Source organism: Choloepus didactylus, chromosome 19, assembly GCF_015220235.1.
Source record: "Choloepus didactylus isolate mChoDid1 chromosome 19, mChoDid1.pri, whole genome shotgun sequence".
Classification (NCBI taxonomy): Eukaryota; Metazoa; Chordata; class Mammalia; order Pilosa; family Megalonychidae; genus Choloepus; species Choloepus didactylus.
The window spans coordinates 49457338-49479199 of NC_051325.1; the positions used below are offsets into that span (position 1 = coordinate 49457338).

Consider the following 21862-nt stretch of genomic DNA (forward strand, 5'->3'; position numbering starts at 1 on the left):
GTGAGGTCCAAGGCTCTTTGTTGGCCCAAGACATTAGTCCTCTCTTGGTTGGCTCCCCTAAGGACTCAACCAACTCTCACTCTCTGCCTCTCTTCCTTTCTTTTTTCCTCTTTCCCCCATTCTCCTCACTCAGCCCCCCAATGCCTCCTGGACTGGGTTGGGGGCAGGGACGGGGTGATTTACCTGCCCGAACAAAGTAGCAGTGCAGGGAGTGCACATGGACGTCTTCGCTCACAGACTTGGCTGCAGCCACCAGGGCCTGGCCCACGATCTGACCTCCAAACAGCCGCTGTGTGGTGGGTACCCAGTAATGCCTTCCTCTGTGGGAAGAAAGAGAAAGTGGGCGAGACTTGGGTGCTAGGCCAAATCCGATGGCCCCCAATAAGCTTCTGGTGCAGACCTCTTAGCATTATTGGGGTTTGGGATACTCTTGAGAATATGGCCAAAGCCACGGATCCTCTCTCCAGGCAAATATCCTTGCATCACTCTGCATATAACCTTCACGATTACCCAAAGCCTATCTAGGGACTTCAGCTAAGAATAACAATCCAACCCCCTTATTTTCCGGTAAGACAACATGGATCAGAGATGACCTGAGCAAGATCACACAGTTTAAACGCTGCAAACCCTGGACAGAATGTGGGTCTTTTGATCTCAAGTCCAGTATTTCTTCCACTCCCCATACCAGGGACTTGAATGGACTAAGATGAACCTCAAAGGCTGAGCTGGGGGGTAGGCTGCAATGTCCTGCCACCCACAAACATCATCCACAATAGCCAAGTTCTTCCTAGAATCAGATTCAGAGCTGGAAGTGCTCTCAGACATTTAGTACGTCTTACCCCTTCACTGGACAGATCATGAAACTGACACCCCAGGAGGTGAAAAGACTTGCCCAGTGCTTAAGCTTGGTGGAGGTTGAAGGAATTAAGTCTCAAGCTTCCCACAGCCCAGCCCGAGAGTTCATTTTCCATCCTCCAGGTCATTATTTGCAAGTCATTCCGTGGGGGAAGGGAGGTTAAAGCCTAGGAAAATTTCTGATAGAGCCTGCAGGAGCTTTGGAGGCCAAAGATGTTGCATCCCCAGCTCAGTCAAGAGCTTAACTGCCGTGGGCAAAGAAAGAGTCAACATGCTCAGGCCTCAGGATGTTCTGAATTACCAGACCCCACCAACTGGTAGTGGTGTGGAGGGGATGCACGAGGATAAAGTTGGTGAGTATGCAAGGAGCTGCGAATCAAGGGACTTAAGTTTGAAACCAGCGCAGCAAAATGCCCCTAGGGCAAATCACTGCCCTTTCTGGGATGGCTCTCCTAAAGGACATCACCCCTAAAAGCAAGCTTCCGAGTAGGGTATCAGGCCACCACTTTGTCCAGACGCAAGGACCACCTAGGGGTGGCGCTGCGCAGTCCCGGCACGGAGTGGGAGGGAAGAAGCCGCAGCAGTATGCACGGCGCTGTCAGGAGCATGCCCTTTCCCATACGTGGCAGAGCCCGTATCGCGCGCAGAGCCCGTCCTCATTACGCAGCTGGGGAACACCGGGTGGTAGCAGTCGAGATCAGAAGCCTCTGTCCCAATGGGGGCGCGAGCCCGGTGCGCCCGGCTACCTGAAGAGATCCTCGTCCAGCGGCTCGAGGTTGAGCACGCTGGTGACCAAGACGCTGCGGAGGTCCCCCTCGCTGCCGCCGCCGCCGCCCTGCCCGTCCTCCGAGACCTGTATGGTAGACATCCTGTCCACTTGCAGCCAAGCCTGGACTACGCACTGGGCGGAGCTCTCGGAGACTTAATCTGGACCCGTAGCTTCCGGCAGCGCATCCTAATAATCGGAAGTCTCCTGCGGACCTTGGCGGAGGCGGGGTTCCCGTTATGATTGGTCAGTGCTCCTGTCCGTCTTCGGGTGTGTGGGGTTAGCCCTTTCTAAAGATTGGAGGAAATGAATGCCAGTCTGGAAGTCTCACGTGTGATTGGATACGATAGTGAGGGGGCGGATCCCCGGGGCTGAATAATAAGAGCTGAGTGTCTTTTCCCCTCGGTTAGACAGCAAAGACGCTTCCATCGTTTTATTACTCTCGTAGACCTTGGACTCCTCCTGGTAGGCCACCCAGGTGTGGTCGACCTCTGAGGCCTAGTGTTACCTTATAGTGTGACCTCTGACCCCTGGTGTGATCTTGGGCCCAGGCTGGGACCAGCCCCTGGTGTGGGCTGAGGGGGCGGTCATGGAGCTAGGTAGCTGCTTCGAGACCTACAAGGACTTCAAGGAGTGCTTCAGCGCCTACAAAAAGGAGAACAGGTGCTCCTTCATTCTCAGGGACTGCGTCTCCGTCCGGTTCCACAACCTCAACCATGGCACTTCCATCCGTGAGGATATCCTGTAAGGGCGGGGCGGGGGCGGAGGCGGGGCAGGAGGGTGGGGAGGAGGCCAGACAGCCCCCCGAGGGCGGCCTGGAGGAGGAGAAGGAGGAGGAGAGGAGGGGGGGGGAGGAGGAGGGGGAGGGGAGAGGAGGGGGAGGGGAGGGGAGTGGGAGGGGGGAAATGCAGCTGGGTCCTTATCTCTGTCCGCATTCATTCATTCAACAGGCACTTATTGAGCACCTGCTGTGTGCCTTTTGAAAACAGCAAAACTACAGGCATAATATTTGACAACCCACCTTCATTCACTCCTTTATTCAACAAGCTTTTCTAGAATTCATAACTGCCATTTGCTTTTTTTTTAATTTTTTTTTTTTTTTTGAGCACCTGCAAAGAGTAAAAAACATCTTAGCTGTAATTTCCTTCATTGGTCTCCTCTTCACAAAGCAGTAACAGTCAGTTGTTGGTTGGTTCGTTCATTCATTTATTCAATAAATATGGTTCTTGAGCTCCTGATATTAATAACCGTTTTTCAGTCACTTCCCAAGACAGCATTTTCTACTTTGTGCATGCTTTACCCTGCAGGGCTATATTGAGGATTGTAGATAAATGTTATTTTTCCCATTTGATAGATGACAAAACACGCTTATAGGTTAAGACGGGTTAAAAACTCAAATGCCTCTAAGGCTCAGGTGAAACAGCCCAGTGTAAGAAAGTTTAACTTTTAATTTTACTAGAAGAAAAAAGAATGATGAAATAACAGCTGACACCTGGCCTCTGTGCTGGCACTACTAGAAAGAAGTGTCAATTGGGGCCAATTGGAGAGCAGGCCCCATCTAATCAACTCTAGCTGATTGTGACCATGTGGAAAGGATAGGAGGCATCAGAAAGCCTTACTTTTATGTGAATTTGTCCACCTTTAAAAATTGGAAATCAAAATTTTAACTCACTATGTGGGCCAACTTTGAGAGTTAAAAAAGTATATCTGTGGGCCCCAGTTTGAGACCTCAAGACTGAGATGTTTGGCCAAAGCTCTCTAGCTAGGGAACCAGGCTGTGTTCTTTCCACAACTCTGAAGTCTAGTGTTGTGCTGGGCACAGATAACATAAAGATGAGTAAGAGTACAAACCTACCCTCAAGGAGCTTAAGGTAAGATAGACTTGGACTCAAGTAAGCTAACTAGTATGTGATAAAAGCTTTAAAAGACATACATGCAGAGGAGGAGGTGACATGCCTGGGAGGTAGGGAAGGGCTTAATACTGGAAGTAATGGTTTCTGTGGGCCTTGGATGAATAGCAGAACCCTAGAGTTAGGAGTTCAGTGGTTAGTTATCTAGTAGTATGGAGGAGTTTGACAAGATGAAGGAAGAGCTGCAGGAGCAAAGGCACTGATAACGTGAAAGAAGGTGACATGTTTGAGAAACTGTGGGGTGCTATGCTTGGCAGGAGATGAGGTCTCTTGCAGTCTTCCTGAAGGGTCTTTAGGTGCCATTGCAAGATGTCTGGACTTCATCTCTTGTGGGTAGCAGTGTGAAGAATACCAAAAAATGCCCTTCTCTCAAGCTTCATGCAGTCTAGTTCAAAAAAAGTGCGGTAGCTTCCTGTTGCCTTCGGGATGAAGTCCAGGATCCTTAACCTGGCTCTCCCAGGCCATCTGACCCTTCTGACCGCTCTATCTTGCACTGTGTGCTCCATCCCTGTAGGAGCCACTCCACACTCAGCCTCTGTCACAGCCACAGCTCCCTGGTCTGGCTAGCATGACCTCACCCATTCAGCTATCTTAGTTCACTTTGCCTTAAATGTCATTTTGTATACCATTATCTCAGTTCTTGTCATATCTTGTACTATGACTTATTTCACATTTTTCTGTAAATTCACTCAGTCTTAATAGTCAAACCTATTTTAGCTCCAATCTAAGCAATAATATTAATGAAGTAACAGGAAAATAGCAAAAAAATAAGTTACTCTAGAATCACATTGACCGATTCAAAGTAAAATGGAGTGTTAATGTGAAATGAATGCTATGTATTTAGAAATAATTATTAAAATAAATATTCTTGTGCAATCTGAGGTCAGTTTGGACCACTTCTAGAAAATTGTCTTGGATAATTATTACTTTTCATTCAGGTCTCAGTACTTCTTCCAGGAAGCCTTTGTTCACTTTCCCAAGATTAGGTTAGATGCAGCTCCTCTTTTTTCCTACCACACCTGTTATGTCTCTTAGCACATTGTTTTCAAATACAACTTACAGGGGTTTCTCTGGATTGGCTGACTCTTGCAGAGAGGGGTTCTGCATTACCATTGCAATCCCCAGGGTCTAGCACAGGATTTGGCTCATCGCAGGCATTAACTAATGGTCTGTTGAATGAATGAATCATCAAGTGATTGGTGTTGGGAGAGAGAAAAATCACTGTGGGCTGGAGAAGAGCAAGAGAGACTTGAAGTAGGCCCCCAAAGATAGGGAGTTGTTGGGATGTATATTAGATTTTTACTTGCTGCTATAACAAATTACCACCAATTTAGTGGCTTAAAACAACACAAATTTATTATCTTACAGTTCTGTAGATTAGAAGACAGACACCAGTCTCACTGTGTTAAAATTAAGGTTCGCAGGGCTACATTCCTTTTGGGGAGTTCTAGAGCAGAATCCACTTCCTTGCTTTTTTTTTTTTTTAATATCCTGGTAACATATATGCAACATAAAATTTCCCACTCTCAAGTATACAGTTCAGTGGTATTATTTACATTTATAATATTTTGCAATCACCATCATCTAGTACCAAAACTTTTCCATAACCCAAACAGAATCTCTGTACCCATTAAGCAATTAACTCCCCATCCCCCACCCCTGGTAACCTGTAACATACTTTCTCTCTCTGAATTTGCATATTCTGGTTATTTCATATAAGTGAAATCATACAATATTTGTCCCTTTGTGTCTGGCATATTTCAGTCAACATGATGTCTTCAGGGTTCTGTTTCCTTGTCTTTTTCAGCTTCTAGAGATTGTCCCATGCTCCTTGGCTCATGGCCCCTTCCTCCATCTTCAAAGCCAGCACTGGCCTATTGAGTCCTCACATATCACTCTGATCTTGCTTCTGTCATCACATCTCCTTCATTGACTTCCCTCTTCCATTTTTAAGGATGCTTGTGATTACCTTTGGCCCACCTAGATAATCTAGGATAATTTCCCTATTGTAAGATCAGCTGATTAGCAACCTAAATTCCATCTGCAACTTTAATTCCCTTTTGTCCTGTAATCTAATGTAGTCACAGGTTCTAGGGATTAGGATGTGGACATCTCTGGGGGGCCATTCTTCCTACCACAGGAGGAGTAGCATCCTGGAGGGAGAAAAGGTATGAGCTAGTATGGATATTAATATGATGAGCTCAGAAGGCAGTGAGAAGACTTGCTTAGCCAGAAGTGAGATTTATGCTGGAGGACAGCAGGAAAGAAAATTGGATTGGCCCAGATAAATAGATTGGAGGGTTGGGATTAGTTTCATTTATTTTTGATTTTGAAGGTTGGACAATTTTAAAAATGAATTTGTTTTTGAAGGGTTATTATAGTCATGTCATTAAAAAAAATTAAAATCTTACCAAAGGGTCTAAAAGTCATTGTCCCTTTCACTGCATTATCTAGAGGCAACCAGTGTTACCTTCCTGAGAAGCCCTGTGCCTAAACAGGCCTAGTTTTTACGTGCGTAAGCATCTTGTTTTAAACACAAGCGGCAGCATACTGTTTATACACATCATTTTGCACCTTGCTTTTCTCACTTATTAATTTATGTTGGAGATTAGTCCATATCACTTATTCCACTTGGATGGGCAAGTTAGCCTTACTATAGGTTCCACAGTTTAATTCATTAGTTTCAGCAAACTGTTTACTGAGAACTTGCTCCACGGTAGTGTCTGGAGATTCTGTGTTGAAAAAGACAAATTGGGCCCTGCCCTCATGTACCTTACCCTCTAGTCAGGGAGACAGATATTAAACTACAGTCATAGAAATAGTTACTTACTTAAAATTGTGTAATGGGTCCAAAGGAAAAGGAAAATGTTCAAGATGCTGGATGAGGGTAAGACAGGAAAACTTAACCTGGTTTGTGTGTGCAGGGGTAGGGTTTGGTTGGCACTTGGTATCAGTGCAGGCTCTTAATTAGAAAAGTGACATTGTCATTCCTGACATTTTGCAGAGAGTTTACAAAGCACATTCTCCTTCATTGTCTGACTTGGTCCTCTGACTTACCTTATCAGAGGAAAGTTTTGTTATTCCTGTTAAATGAGTTAACACTTATAAAATGCTTAAAACAGTGCCTAGTATTAGAAAGTATTTCATAAATATTAGCTTCTGTTATTATTATTATTGCAGATAAAGAAAACAGCAGAAGTCAAATGTTAAGGGGTGACTAATAGGTTCTCCCTCTGCATTATGCTAAGGCTCAAAGTTTATGATGTTAGTCTTTGAAGGCTGTGTTTCAAGAAACTACAAGAAAGCACCTAGGCGTTAGAACTGTTGGTCAGACCCAGCCTGTTTATTCCCAGAGCTCTTAGCTGCCATACTTAACCACTAGGCTGTACCAGCTTTCTAATATCCTTTGTTCATTTATTCATTCAATAAATTTTTAGTAAGAGCCTAAGTGTTTACTGTGGGTCAGGCTTTGAGCTGGGGTATGGAGATGAATAAAAATTGTGTTCTCTACCCTTGAGGACAGTGGTGGACTGAGCTAGCTTATGAGATAGTGAATTCATGAGTGGCACAGGTTTTTATGCAGAGACTGGTCGACTACTTGTTGGAGATGTTGTAAAGGATATCCTTGGGTCATTTACTGGACACTGGCTCTGTGGAGACTTCACGGTGTTGGGCTTCTTAGTGACACATGGATGTGTGGAACAAGTGCTGCTCTTGGTGCACTGGGGGGCAAGCAGGGGAAATGATTTTAGGAGGTAATGTAGCAGAGCGCAGTGTTTCCCACAGCCGGGTATACATACTACTGGTGGTCAGGCAAGATGACTGGAATAGTAACTATTTATTTAAATATGTAGACATGAAATCTTGTTAAGCAGGGTAAAACAAGTGAGCTGATTTGAAGAAAACTACTTGAAAATAATAGTGCAAATGATGTGTGGGTGGCTATGGCAGATGTAAAGATGGTTATGATTCATTGAAGTTCCAGAAATGCTGGTACAGTGGTTAAGAGTAAGGTTCTGGAGTCAGAGAAACAGGTTTTTCCCTTGTTAAAAGAAAAAGACAACATACAATATAGATTGAGAGAGAGACTCTTCGCATGCCTGGGGATCTCAATCTGCGTGGAATGAGTCTCAGCAACCATCTGGTCACAGCTGCTTATAAAAGCATTTAGGGGATTTCCAAGTGGGAAGTTACAATGATTGGTTGACAGTTAAGTTCATTACATAGGAGGGTCTTACAAAGCAGGGAACAGATATACATTAGTTAGTATGATCTACTCATCCATTTCCAATATGCTATTCTTACCGGACCAAGACCAGTTTATCACTAACTGTTGCTCAAATTGCACCTTTATCGGGGATGTTCTGCCGTCTCTTAGTGCTGTCCTTGTGGTCAGTTTTTATCCTCTGAGAAGTCCTGCCATTTCTCGGAAAGGGATGGTTCTCAACAATGCCAAAGCAGGTGGCCATCTTATTTTATTTAAACCCCTTAAATTTGGACAAGACTTTTTAACCTCTGAGGCACAGTCTCGTCCTCTGTAAAATGAGGAGGATTGTGGTGAAGATTAAATAAGAAAATGCAGGTAGCTATTAAAACATAGTGTTCAGTAAATGTTTGCAAAGTAATAACTATAATACTTTATAGAAAAAGTCAGAAGAAATGTGTTGAGGGAGTTGCCGGCCTTGAAAGGGATCTAACTAAATGACACAAAGTCCCTGTCAATGGGGAGAGTCTAATTTTTGTGACCAGTTTCCCCTCTCATATTTTTATGGCTTGGTATCCCACAGACTTCCTACCATGTTTCTTTGGCCAGAATTGGGCCAACAGCCATGCCCATTCCTAATGGGATTACCTTAATTGGTTTACATTAGCCCTGAAGCAGGTAGCTGTGGGGGGGAGGGGTAGCATTCTGAATAAAACTGGAGTTCTTTTGGGAGGAAGGAGGCAAAAGGATGAACCAACACAACCTGCTAGAGCCTTTTAAATGGACTCACTTTAAGTGGTACTGATTATTCTGGTACTGATTATTCTTGGATCAGGAGGGACTTATTTTATTGTTATTTGCATATTTGTAGATAAGGAATTGAAGGCTCAGAGGAAGTGAAGACTTGTCTGAGGTCACAGTTAATGGTAGTAGAGCTAAGATCTTCTGGCTGTTGTCTTGTTCCTAACTCAAGTTACTTTGCTAAAATGGCTCTGCCCATTCTTCACCTATAAAATCCTACTCATTCATTGTTTAAGGCACAATGTATATACAATAAAGGACAAAAATCTTATGTAAAATTAATCTGTCCCAATCCCATAGTCAGAGCAAATCACTCTTTATTCATTTATAAGTATATTGCTTGTACCTCTATTTAACATTCACTTAATTTTGACTTTTACTGGCCTCCTATATAATCATCTCTCTGCTCACCAGACTTGGAGAGTAGGGGCTGTCTAATTTGTTCTTCTAGCCGCCCTGCAACTAATACTGTGTTTGATACATAGCAGGTCTCAGTAAATGCTTGAAATTAGACAAATTCTTCTTAGTTCTGTCAGAATTAATTATAAATTCTTAATTCTTAGAGTTCTGTCAGATGATTTTGCTCCTAGTCCTAGCAGTATTACTCTTACTAACTATAACTTTGGACCAGTTTTAATTCTTCTAATTCCTAACATAAAATGAAGCATGTTAGTGGCTTAGTATAGCCTGGCATATAATAAATCCTCAATATTTGTAGTAGTAGTAGTAGGGAAGAATTAAATTATAACTAGGACTAGGACTAGGAGCAAAGTCATCTGACAGAATTCTACTCCTGTGATCTTCCTGGTATACTACTTGTATTGTAGGAAGAACATTCTATGTCGTACATTCATTCATTTGACCTTCATTCAGTGTATGTCTATAGGGCTCCTGGTATGTGCCAGGGACAGTGCCAGGCACTGGGAGTACAGTGGGGACACAGTCAGGTCCTTGCCCTCTGGGGTTACAGTCCAGGAGGAGAAGCCAGAGTAGATTGGAAGGAAGCAAGGCGGACTGACTTTCCCTTCCTCCAGATCCTGGTTGAGCTCTTTTAGATATCAGCACTGTCTCTGTCTCTAGCGGAGTCTATGCCTGAGAGACAGAAATAAGTATAGATGAAAATAACTACAGTGCTGAATGAATTTTTATTAAACATGTGTGCACTTCACTGTATGTAAGTTATATCTCAATTTAAAAAATTAAAGGAAGCAGGAAAAAAATAATAGAGGCTTCTGCCTAGTACCCATTCAGTTTGAAATGCATGATGCCAATGAGGACAGTATGTTTAGAAACTATCAAGGAAATTACTGAAGCTGACCAAGGTGTAGGGAGTCAAGATGAGGAGGGCAAAAATGGGAATTCTGAGAAAAGAATCAAATCTGAGGAATATTTTGAAGGAAGAAAGGCAGCGTACTGGTTAACTACTCAGCATAATGGTAACCAAGCAGATTTAGTGCAAATCCCAGCTCCTCACCCTTCAGAACACTGCTGAACCTCTTTAAGCTTGTTTCCTCATCAGTAAAATGTGGATGATAATAGCACCCCTTTCCTAGCATAAAATGAAGAATGTTAATGGTTTAGTATAACCTGGCATGTAAAAATCCTCAGTATTTGTAGTAGTGGTAGGGAAGAATTAAAAAGACTTATTATTCTTTGAAATTTGCTCTCTACTTGTTAAAATCGTACTTTGAAAGTTATCACTGTTGTGAAATTTAACATATATACATAATAAAAATGTATTAAAAATAAAATAAAAAGCACATAGTCTAAAAACATATATATTATATAAAGTGTTAGCATATTGGATCTGGACACCAAGGAGAAAGAAGAATTAAAAAGAATGCTGAAAACATAGAAAAATAGGGTCTTGCAGAGTCCTGGGTTTGGTTCACAGGACACACTTGTCTGGTCCAGGTATCTCGAAGGAAGAAGCAGGGTAGCATATGTATTCCAGATCTTCCCAGAAGGCTTCATATCATCTCACTTTATATTGATCTTCCCTTTGAGTCTGAATCCACAGCCTACAAAAGGCTATAGGAATTGGGTTGTTTTTTCCCCAAATCAGTAGTTTTCATCTATCTGAGAAAAGATTTTCTTGGCAATTGAGTCAAAATTAAAAAGAACATTTTCACATCACCATTTTCACAACCCAAATCCACCTTAGAGTAATAGCTTAAGTTTTGACACTCCTCTCCAGGTGAAATGCTTCCATTGTAATAGATTCCATTAAATGCTTCTTCATGTTGAGGAGAAATGGTAAAAAAAAAAAAAAAAAAAGAATGCTGAGGTTCCCATCCTGGGAGGTGTGGTCATTAATGGAGCTAGGAATGGTAGGAAGAGCTTTTTGATTGGCAGTCATCGGTAACTTTATTTGGAGTAACTCATCAAGCGTTCACTAAATGCACAGAAGTCTATATAATTCTAAGAGCCAGAGTTATACTAAGCTGTTGAGAGAACAGAATGGTAGGACCCAATCTAAAGACGTAGAAAAGATGATGGATGCATATGATCTCGAAAGCTGAGTAAGGTCTGAGATGAAGAAAAGTGGGAAGGGCATTCCAGATAGAGGGATAAATGTGAGCACAGGCACGAGGTGAGGTGCAGCATAGTGAACATGCTATTTTTGCCTTTCTAAGTCATAGAAAACAAGACGGTGAGGAGTGGAAAACGGAGCTGGAGAAAAAGGCAGTAGCCACACTGGGGTCACTCCCCACTGGCCTCCCATACTACTGGGCTGCTCCAGCCCCTTCTGCCTTGAGCTAGGGATAGCAGAGCTACCCAACACTGTGCACGCAGGAGGTGCGGGCATCCTCAGCCCCAGGCCCTTTCACCCTTTTATTGATGAGCCTGACAGATCCTGTTTTTCAAGCTTGCCCCACAGGAACAGCTGGATTAGAGTGTTTGGAAAAGGGTGGGTAAGGTTTCCTGATTGTGCCCTGGCTGAGAATTTTTTTCCCCTCCCCTGATCTTTGGGCTGGAACACTCCCTGAGGAGGCAGGGGTATGACCCGTCCCACCCACCAGTGGTCATGATTCATTCATCCAGTAAGCCTTTGATAAGCATCTGCTTTGAGTATAGCACTGTGATAGGTACTCAGAAAACTGTGAGATATCTTGTCCTGCCAATTGGAAAGTCACTGCAAAAACATTTGAGAAGTTAAATAGCAGAAAACAAACACCCAAGAGAATGTCACAAGGTACAGGAGCTGTAGTAATAACAATAGCTAACTTATATTGACCATAAAGAAAGGGCTGAACCAGGCTCTGGGCTAAATATTATACTTGTGGCTTATTTAATCCTTACAACAACCCTAATAAGATGGTCTTATTTTGCAATGAGGAAATTGTATACAGGAAGGGGAAGTGACTTGCCCAAATTTAAAGAGCAAATGGGTGGTAGAACCAGGATTCAAATCCAGGCAGTCTGCTTCCAGTGTCCCCTCTATAAGCACTACGTATGCTGACACTCAGCTAAGCCCTTTAGAGAAATGCTATGATTTTAGAGAAGGGAGAAATTACTATGGCTTGGGGGCATCAGCAAAGATTCTCTGGAGAAGGTGGGACATGATCTGGACCTTGAAACGTGGGTAAAATTGGCATAAGAAGAAAGAAGGGGCAGATGTTCAATTTAATTACCTGTCACTTTCAAATCATCACTTTTTCAGCCTGGAAAGGCAAATCTAAAAGGAACCCTAAAGATCATTGAGCCCAGTGGGTATCAAACTTTTTTCAGGTGTGGACATTTTTCTTTAAATGAAACAGACAAGCAGAGCTCTTCCCCCTTCAGAAAGCAGGCCTCAACACACCCCTAAATTCCCAGAAGGCCCTGAAGAGCTCAGCTGAAAACCCCTGATCAAGTTCTGTGTCTTAAGGCCTCTCATCTTTGATTCTGGAGGAGGTGGAAGCAGTGGCTTCCAAAGGACAGGAATTAAGGGGACCTTTTAAACAGTGAGCAATCCGCTGCCTACCTCTTGTCTTATTTTCCCTCGTATCTTGCCTAAGATTGAATTGTTGGCAACTACAAATGAGCAACAGAGAGTGAGTGAAAGTAGTTTGGGCTTAGAACTGCTATAGAGGAAAATATGGGGAGTTATAGTCGGAGAGGGTCTTGAAGAAAAAGCTTAGTACTTTGGGACTTGAGAGTTAACCTAAAGCTTCCTTCCTTACGTCCTACATTACATTGTGGCCCCCAGGAAATATTAGTCAATTTTAGTCCTGAAGAGAGTCACCTGCAGGACCTTATAAGAGAAAGGGAGTGGTCAGCACCTTTCTCATTGTCACCTCTACCTTCCCTAGATATGTGCAGGTGAAATTTGTCTGTATTCGGACCCAGTCCAACAGGAAGAGACCACCAGAGACAGATATGTGCCCAGCATACTTGCTCCTGCAGTACAACGAGAAGCTAGATAGACTATTTATTAGTGAACTGAACACCAAGCATATACATGTTGACTCCAAAACTGCTGGTCCTGGAAGAGACACTGCTGCCAAAGTGCAGAAGACAACTTGCCTGCAGAAACCCCAGCCTATGTGTTCCACAACCAAGAAAAACCTTGATACGACTGAGAAGTTTCCAGTTGAACCATCATTTTGCCAAGGTAAGGTCCAGGTGCCCTCAAAGCCTGAGCAGGAAAGCATCACTCCTTCTGACCTGGCCAAGATAGCAAAGGTGATGAAGAACTTTCTCAAGGTAGATGAGGGTTCCATGGCCTCCCTCAGTGTGGGCAACAGCCAGGACCTAGACCGACTCAGTTTCCAGAGCAGCAAGATGGGCTATCTGTTCATCCGCTTCCCAGAGAATCTCCTGCTGCACCGGGTAGAGAATGCCCAGGGCCATATCCTCTATGCGTTTTTGGTGGAGAACAAGGAACGAGAGGGTCGAGTGGTACACTTTGCTGTGCTCAAGACCGAGACAGCTACATCTGTGGCCAAGATGCTGAGCATCTTCACAGAATTCAACTCTGATTGGCCTAAGGTCAAGGTGGTCTTTGTGGACCCATCCTTCCCTCACCGGGCCATCCTGCAGGAGATCTTCCCTGGTGCCCGCATCCTCCTTTCCATCTACCACACAACCCGACTCTTGGAGAAGAAGTTGCATCGTAGTTCAGCTGAGCCATCCTTTAAATGGCTCATGAAGGAAGCCCTGCGGAAGGCTGTGTTTGTCACTTCTGATGCCAGCCTGCAAAATCTCTCTCAGATGTCCCAAGCCCTACTAGATGAGGATCTCTTCAGCTTCCTACAGGCCCATTGGTTCTCCTGCGAGCTGCTATGGTATATGCATGTCAGGAAGGGCCTGCACGCGTGTAACACCTACATGGACAGCCTGGATGTTGTCACCAGCAAAGTGTCAAGCCTTTTTCGAGAACAGCAGTCCCTGCTGGACTGCATCCTCAGCTTTGTGGACTACATAGACTTATTTAATACCAAAGGCTTAAAGAACTTGCCCACAGCTCCTCCCAAGTTAAAGCGGGCCCGGCCAGCAAGCAGCATGCTGCCAAGGTCCAAGAAGGCTTTTGGAATCTGTGGAGGGAGCCTCACCAAGCCTTCCTGGCTCCCTGTGGAAGCGACAAAGTCAGACTCACAGCAGCAGGTGCAGCCCTCCCAAAGTGGTATGCTAGACATCTTACACCAGTGTGGCTCCACGCTGGCCTATAAGCTGTGCCACAGTGAGTGGGAGGTGGTACAGAACTCCACCCACCTGGTGGAGGTAGCTGGCTCCTCAGTGGACGTGCAGCTGCTAGAGGACTCTCACCAGGTTAGCAAAGATGGCTGTAGCTGCAGCTGTTCCTTTCAACAGTGCTACCGCCTGCCATGCCGGCACATTTTGGCCCTGTTGCATACCAGCCAGCAGCCTGTGGGCGAAGCCATGGTGTGCCGCCGGTGGCAGAAGAGATACCAGCACCTCCTTGGACCCAATGGGGACACTGTTTTGGTCCCAAATGCAGGCCAGCCTGGGAAGCAAGGACAACAGGACATGATTCAGGACCTTAGCAGGGAGTTGGCGAACCTGCTAATGCAGAGTGAGGGGCCGGAGCTGGAGGAGCGCTTTTCCACCCTGCGCAAGATTGTGGACATCTGGGCTGACCCCTACCAGCTGCCCGAGCCCATTCAGCAGCCAGGAGACTTCGAGGATGTAGGCCAACTCCCTTTCCTCTGGGGAAAACCAGAGGAAGCGGAGGGCTCCCTCCTGCTGGAGCCGTGATTCATGATTGAAGCATTTGAGCTAGTGCACTGGGCCACAAACCCTTCTCCTTGGAAGTCTGAGAGCTCAAAGTGGGCAGGTCATATTGGGGTCAGCTTTTTATAACCAGTGTCTTCCTAGGGTGGGCTAGGAAGATGTTACGGTAGAAAGGAAAGGAATTCACTGTGTGTGTAACAACCCTTTTCTCTCCTACCTTTGGCAGTCTTCAGGAGTCTCATTCATTGTTCAAGGCCAAAGTTATTTCCATGCTGAAAGGTCATCCCTCCTCCCCCCACCCCCAAGATCAGATCCTATTCACTTTACAGAGATGAACACCTGCCCCAGGAGAAGGTGGGACAAAATGGGCCTGGCGAAAGGGCCTGTTTTCAGGGACAGAGGAAGAAGGGTGATCTTTGGCTGTTGCTGCTCTCTAAGAATCTCATCTGTCATTTGTATCTATTTTTATTTGTATTAAATAAAGGTTTTTTGTTTTTTGTTTTTTGTTTTTGTTTTTTTAAATAAAATCAAATAAGCAGGGGAAATGTATTCTACTTGAACAGGAAAGGAAGGGGGGAGTTGCATCTGGGGGGTGGATTGCCTATAGTAGGACTGCTGATTTTACTGTGAAGAAGTGGATGCTGGAGGTTAGATTTGTTAATTTTAAAGAAAAATGAGTATTATCAATGTAATGGGGTTATAGAGCCACTTAGAAACTGATGCCTCAAATTTCAAAGACTTAACCAATCTACCTCTTCACCCTCTCCCTACCAAGCAAGATTTCAGCATTGACTTCAGACTGCCCCATATTCTAGCAGGAATAGGCCAAATAAACTGGGAGGTTAGAAAACTGAATTCTAGACTTGACTGCTAGTAACTTGCTGGGTGTCTATGGAGAATTCCCTAATTTCTTTGGCTCCAATTTCCTCATCTAAAAATCAGCATGTTGGCTGATTCCAATCCTGAATTTCCCCTCTAGCTGTATTTAAACAGAACATTTTCATTGCAGCAATAAACACAATGACTTTTGTATTATTCCTAGTTGGCAGTCTCATATATATATATATATATATATATATATATATGTTATTTTACTGTGGATTCCCATTCATATCCTTTGTCCATTTTTCTGTTGGGTCATTATATATTAGTAAAGTAGGTCATTTTATTATACATGTTTTGGATATTTCTTTTCAGAATTCGTTGTTTGTCCTTTGACTTTGCTTTATTTCCTTTTCTTTTTTTCTAAAACGTTGATTGTGGTTACATATGTAAACATAGCATTTCCCATTTTAACCCCTTTCAAGTGTCCAATTCACTGCTATTCATTATTCACAACATTGTGCTACCATCACCACCATCCAGTTCCAAAACATTTCCATCACCTCAAACAGAAACTCAGTACCCATTAAGCAATAACATCCCATTCCCCACCTCCATCCCTACACCTGGTAACCTGTACTCTATTTTCTGTCTCTATGAATTTGCATATTCTAGTTATTTCATATAAGTGGAATCTTATAATTGTTCATTTGCATCTGGCGTATCTCACTCAACATGTCTTAAAGATTCATCTGTGTTATAGCATGGCTAGTTTGTTATCTTAATAACCTAAGCTTTCCAAAATTGTGGGAGGGCTTAACTAATATCTTCAGGGAAAAAGAGCTCAAACCGTGGCAGTCGTGGTTCTTGCACTAATTTACCATGACCTTAAGTCACAGCACCACTGTAGACCTGTTTCTCTGTAAAATACTGAAGGGGTTTAGGGCTGGCAACCCCAAATTCAGCTCTCTCAAGGGGATCTGGATTTTCTCAAGTCTGAGGACTGGGCCCCCTGTGCTTTGAGGGAAAGGCAGAATTTGAGACCTGGTCTCAGTTTCCCCATAAGGTAGAAGACACTGTACCGCTGCACATGCACTCTTTCCTAACCCCCTGAGACTTTGGGGTTGAAAAAAAAGATTTCCTTAAAACATTGCTATTTATTTTCATTTTCGGCCTTCGAGGGCGTTTCCACAGCAATGCACCCTTCCAGTCTTCTCCAAGACGTGGAGGGGCTCCCGAGTTGCAGCTCAGGGCCCAGACTCGCCTTGATGCAAGCATCCTCAGGTCTTGCTTGATTACCGCCAGCTGAGCCCCTCGTAACCCTGGTAACAGCGCCCGCCCACGAGGCTCCGGGCAACGATTGGTCCGTGGCACCAAAGACCAAAGCGAACTCCTCAGGCCATTGGCCCGAGTCACTGCTAAGCTGGCGCCGCGGTTGGTGAGCCTAGAGATCAGTTAGAGTCGGGGGCAGGGTCAAATGGGGAGAAATGGCGTCCGAGCCAGGCTGTGGGTGAGTGATTTCTGAAGCAGTGGAGGTGTGAAGGAACTGATCGCTGAGGTCAGCCGTGACACAGCTCCTGGCAGGGTTAGAGGCGAGAGGTCAAAGGCCGCGTCCCCTTTAAGTGCTGTGGAAAGCGGTCAGAATCTGGCGCCAAAGACTTGGCTTCCAGCTACTTACAGAGCAATAGCGGACAAGTTACGTAACCTCTCTGAGCCTCAGTTTCTCATCTGTAAAATGGGAGTAATAATCCGGTTTGAGGCCAAATATAGGGAACACTTAAAGAGAGCATTGCACATTGCAGTTAATAGAGGTTTTCACTTAGAAGTAGGAGAAGCTCTGGACATTTGTTCACGCCATTTTATGATTGAAGGGATTAAGGCTCAGAGTGTGTCACTGACTTGCTCAAGATGACACAGCAAGATTGGGGCAAATGCAGTTCTCTTGTATATACCAGGACCAAATGAGAGAATAAATGCCAAGAAGCAATTTGTAAATTGCTCTACAGTTCTATACAAATATTTTAAATGGTACTTAAAAAAAATATATTATATGCAATTCTGGCCTTCACACCCATTTAAAATCCCCTGGAGCCAGATCTTTTTTCTGGCTGGCTTCTCCTTATCATTTGGGTTTCAGCTCCAAGGTCACCCTCTTCTCCCCAGAGAGGCCTTCCCTGACCACCTTAGCTAAAATATGCCCCACTCTCCCAACTTACTCTCTGGCCTGTGACCCAGTTTTGTGGTCTTTGTAACATTCATTATCTGATATAGCCTGTTTATTTGTCCACACATTTATTGTATATCTTCCCCAGAACAGAGTAAGTGTTCAATTAATATTGTTTGGGTGAATAATTGAGGAGCCAACTCCCCACTGATTCCTTAAACCCCTTTTTTTCTCCATAGACCATTCTTTGGAACAAGATCTTAGAACTACAGTCCAGAGCCTCAAGCCTAAACTTAGTTGGAACTTGAGAGGCTGAGAGCCTTCTGGACAGCAGCCTCAAAAGGAGAGCACTTTGACCTCAGCATCTAGTCTTTCATCTCCCCCATGGCCTCAACAATACTGAATGAACTCCTGATTGAGGACCCAACCCCACCCATGCTGCTGTACCAGGTTAGCAAGACTGCCCAGTTGGTTACTCTCAACTACCAGAGCTGCTATATGCAGGAAGTGTTTGCCCGTTTCCCCGAAATCTTATTTATCCACCGGACCTATAACCCAAGGGGCAAGGTCTTATACACCTTCCTGGTAGATGGACCTCGGGTACAGCTGGAGGGTCACTTTGCCCGGGCAGTCTACTTCGCCATCCCTGCCAAGGAGGATGCTGAAGGCCTGGCCCAGATGTTCCAGGTGTTCAAGAAATTTAACCCAGCATGGGAGAGAGTTTGTACCATCCTGGTAGATCCTCACTTCCTCCCATTGCCCACCCTGGCCATGGAGTTCCCTGCAGCTGAGGTCCTGCTCTCAGCCTTCCACATCTGTAAGTTCCTCCAGGGCAAATTCTATCAACTGTCCCTCAAACGGCCAGTGGAGAGGCTGCTCCTGACCACCCTGCGGAACACAATGTGCTCAGCCACAGCAGGCAACCTGAAGAAGCTGTATACTCTCTTAAGCAACTGGATCCCCTCTACCCAGCTGTCTGAGCTCCATTTACACTGGCTGCTCTACGACCGCATCTGGTTGGCTCACCGCTGGAGAAGCCGAGCTGAGAGCAGCCGCTACTTCCAGGGCTTGGAGGTCATCACCCGTATCCTCAGCCAGTTCTTCAGCACCACCCCATCTGTGGAACCAAGCTTGGCCTCCCTGCTCCGATACATACAGCAGAACTCCGGAGACAGGGCAGGTTTCAGCCTGGGTCTGAGTCCCCAGAACAGTCTCACTCCCTCAAATGCCATCACCGAAAGCCCTAAAGTGGAGCAGTTGGTTGAAGCCCATATCCAGCACTCCCTCAATGCCATCTGCACAGGGCCAGCAGCCCAGCTCTGCCTGGGCGAGCTTGCTGTGGTCCAGAAATCCATGCACCTCATCGGCTCTGGCTCAGAAAAGGTGAACATACAGATCCTGGAGGACACCCACAGGGTACAGCCCCAGCCCCCTGCCACCTGCAGCTGCTACTTTAACCAGGCCTTCCACCTGCCCTGCCGCCACATCCTAGCCATGCTCAGTGCTCGCCATCAGGTGCTACAGCCCAACATGCTGCCAGCTCAGTGGAAAGCAGGCTCTGCTGCCAGTCTAGAGGGCATCCTGGGCAGCAGGTGGAGTGAGGCCTTGGATAAGCACCTGGCAGTGGCTTTCCTCACTGAGGAAGTGGGTCAGCTCTTACAGCATTGCAGCCAGGAGGAGTTTGAGCGGCGGTACAGCACCCTGCGGGAACTGGCCGACAGTTGGATTGGCCCTTATGAGCAGGTCCAACTCTGATTACTCTCAATGCCCAAATATGCTCATGCACTTGTACACACTTACTTCCACCCTTGCACACACACACACACACTCCCACAGCCCCTGTTGTATTTCCCTGGCCTTCCTTGCAGGAAAGGAAAGACAAAGCTCTTCTGCTTCACTACCTAGAATGTGTCTGGTTTCCCAAAGCAGGAGTCAGCAAGGTTTTTCTGTAAAGGGCCAGATACAAGTAATAAATATTTTAGGCTTTGCTGGCCACATACAGTCTTTGTCCTGCTTTTTTTTAAAACAATCTTTTCATAAGGTAAAAACCATTCTTAGTCTGTGGGCCTTACAAAAAATAGGCAATTTTTGCTCTGAGAGGTGGCAGTTGAGGGCTGGGGCTCGGAAAGTTTCCGGTCATGAGGTGGTTTACCTAACCCATCTGTCCTGAATAAGCAGGCCTAGGGGCCTTCCCGCAGAGGAAGAAGACTCTCAAGGAGGCAGCTCAGCCCCTCTCTGGCATTTTCTCTCCCTGCCCCATCCTGTGGTCATTAGAGTTAAATGTTGTACATTCCAGCATGTGTTTAGTTTTTTGTTTTGTAGAAGGCAGTGTGGGTAGCTGGTGGAAGGAATACAGGCTTTGGAGTTAGACATTGTATGTGAATCCTGGTTCCTTCCTTGCTTGATCTTTGAGTCCTAATTGCCTTTTTATTAGCTTTGGGACTTCAGGCAAGTCACCTCACGAAGTCTCAACTTGTTCATCTGTAAAAATGGGGATCCCCACAGGTTTGTTAGGGTTAAAGGAGAATGGGCATGGAATGGGCCTGACACCCAGTGGGTGCTCAGATAAATATTAGTTTTCCTTCTTTGCCTGAGGTCTCTGCCTGCCCTCAGCAGGCTGGGAGATTTAAGGCAAGAGAGAAATTCATTTTGCCTAAGACAGAACTGTGTACAAGAAATTTTGATTTGAGTCCCCAGAACAATATCTAGTATCTGGAGAAACTTCCTGGGGTCTGGGCCCCAGTGAAGAACTGGTGTTTGTCAGAGTGGCTCAAACAACCACCCTATCCCCATCTCTGCCATAGACCCCCAACCTTGTCTGCCCAAAAACCATGCGGAGAAACCACCCATTGTGTCTGGTGCTATTTCATCTGGCTACAAGCAGGAGCCAGGAGGCTGGCTCCTCCTGGATCTCACTAGGGCCACCTGCCCGGAGGCAGTGTGCGCAAGCGCCTGCTCCCACCACGCCCCTTCCACAGCCCCCTCTGGCTCCGGATGGGCCATCATGAAAGCTTGAGCAGCCCGGATCAGGTCTTCTTCCCGCAGGCCTGGGACAGGCACGGTGGGGATGCCAGCAATCATCATGGCCAGGGTGAGAATGCAGATGTCGGGCTGGGAGCTGGTCTCTTTCCCCCCTGCCTCAGGGGGCATCTGCAGCACCCCTGGTGACAGCCCACACAGCAGCAGGGACCCAGGCCTGCTGGGGGCCCCCAGCTGGGGAGCTCTGCCTCTGGAGCAGCCGTCCTCCCATCCCAAGCTCTCCGGCTGCCTCAAGTGGGGTAATTTGTGGCAGTATCGGCCGTACTTCTTCCGACACAGCGTCTCCCAGCTAGCCCCACCGGGGTAGCCCCTGGCTTCTGGCATTGCCAGGACTGGACTCCAGGCCTGGGCAGCAGGTACCAGCTGCTCAGCTTTCTGGCTCAGTGGGCCTAGTCCACCAGGGGCCACCACCACTGGCTCTGCAGGGCTATAGAGGCCAAGGGACGAGCCTGGAGAAGCAGCCCCACCTGCAGAGACAGGAATGAGATGCAGTGTTATTCTTGGCCTCCTTGAGGAGGCCCTGAAGGGCAGGGCAGAGTGGCAGACCATTGGGACCAGAAACAAGACTAGCCCAGGGGCGCTGCCTGGAAGTTGGGGACTAGGTGTCGTTCATATTCATATCCCCAGTGCTCAACACTGATAGAGAGGTGTTTGTTGAATGAAGGAATGAGCAAGTGGGCAGTTAGTGGCACAGACTTTTGGAATGGCTTTTCTTCTAAGAGAATTGACTCCAGGGTCATCCCAAAAACACCCAGCAGAATCTCCACCTCTCCAGAGCCAGAAGGCGGCATCTCAGGGAAAGCTGCAGTAACCCCTCCAGTTTCAGTAGCCCCTTTCTCACCTTGGGTGGAAGCCAGAAGACTCAAATGAGTTTGCGGAGACATGAAGTAGGACATGGCCACCCCAAGGCCCCTGGTTGTGAGGGAACGGTCGTCTGCCTCCTTTCCTACTCTTTCCACCCTTCTAGAACTTTGCCTCACAGTCCCTCCCCTTTACACCTAGAACCCACCTCACAGCACTGACTTGTTCATTATAGAACCTGTTATGACAATGGGATAGGGATAAAAGAGCACTGGGCCAGGAGCTGGGCATTCTAGGTTCTTGCCCTTACCTTGGGCAAGTCA

General features: G+C 45.9%; 4 protein-coding genes across 6 annotated transcripts in view; 2 read left to right on the top strand and 2 right to left on the bottom strand.

Moving 5' to 3' along the window:
* The window catches only part of ACOT8 (acyl-CoA thioesterase 8), a 10884-nt gene extending 9118 nt beyond the window's left edge, over positions 1 to 1766 (bottom strand). The window contains exons 1-2 of the mRNA XM_037812306.1: positions 1602 to 1766; positions 184 to 320 (exon numbers count right to left, since the gene is read on the bottom strand). Of these exons, the coding sequence (XP_037668234.1) occupies positions 184 to 320; positions 1602 to 1723 (259 nt within the window). The 5' untranslated portion in view covers positions 1724 to 1766. The remainder of the gene's footprint in view (positions 1 to 183; positions 321 to 1601) is intronic.
* Positions 1670 to 19691, top strand: ZSWIM1 (zinc finger SWIM-type containing 1). Of its 3 annotated transcripts, none has more exons than XM_037812297.1 (2): positions 1670 to 1867; positions 17939 to 19691. In XM_037812297.1, exon 2 carries the CDS (start codon positions 18084 to 18086, stop codon positions 19452 to 19454), a length of 1371 nt encoding a protein of 456 aa, XP_037668225.1. In that variant the 5' UTR covers positions 1670 to 1867; positions 17939 to 18083; the 3' UTR covers positions 19455 to 19691. The 3 variants fall into 3 exon arrangements, with proteins under 3 accessions (XP_037668225.1, XP_037668224.1, XP_037668226.1); XM_037812296.1 differs by lacking the exon at positions 1670 to 1867 and adding an exon at positions 2227 to 2365; XM_037812298.1 differs by lacking the exon at positions 1670 to 1867 and adding an exon at positions 17027 to 17045.
* On the top strand, positions 2001 to 15215 carry ZSWIM3 (zinc finger SWIM-type containing 3). Its single transcript, XM_037812291.1, is given in 3 exon segments — positions 2001 to 2365; positions 12832 to 14714; positions 14717 to 15215. Coding segments are annotated over 3 exon segments (2070 nt in total). The 5' UTR covers positions 2001 to 2210; the 3' UTR covers positions 14749 to 15215.
* A 769-nt stretch (positions 19692 to 20460) lies between the features above and the next one.
* On the bottom strand, positions 20461 to 21634 carry SPATA25 (spermatogenesis associated 25). The gene is made up of 2 exons (XM_037812308.1): positions 21580 to 21634; positions 20461 to 21205 (listed from the first exon to the last, which is right to left on the bottom strand). Exons 1-2 carry the CDS (start codon positions 21632 to 21634, stop codon positions 20574 to 20576), a joined length of 687 nt encoding a protein of 228 aa, XP_037668236.1. The 3' UTR covers positions 20461 to 20573.
* Between the last annotated feature and the right edge of the window lie 228 nt (positions 21635 to 21862).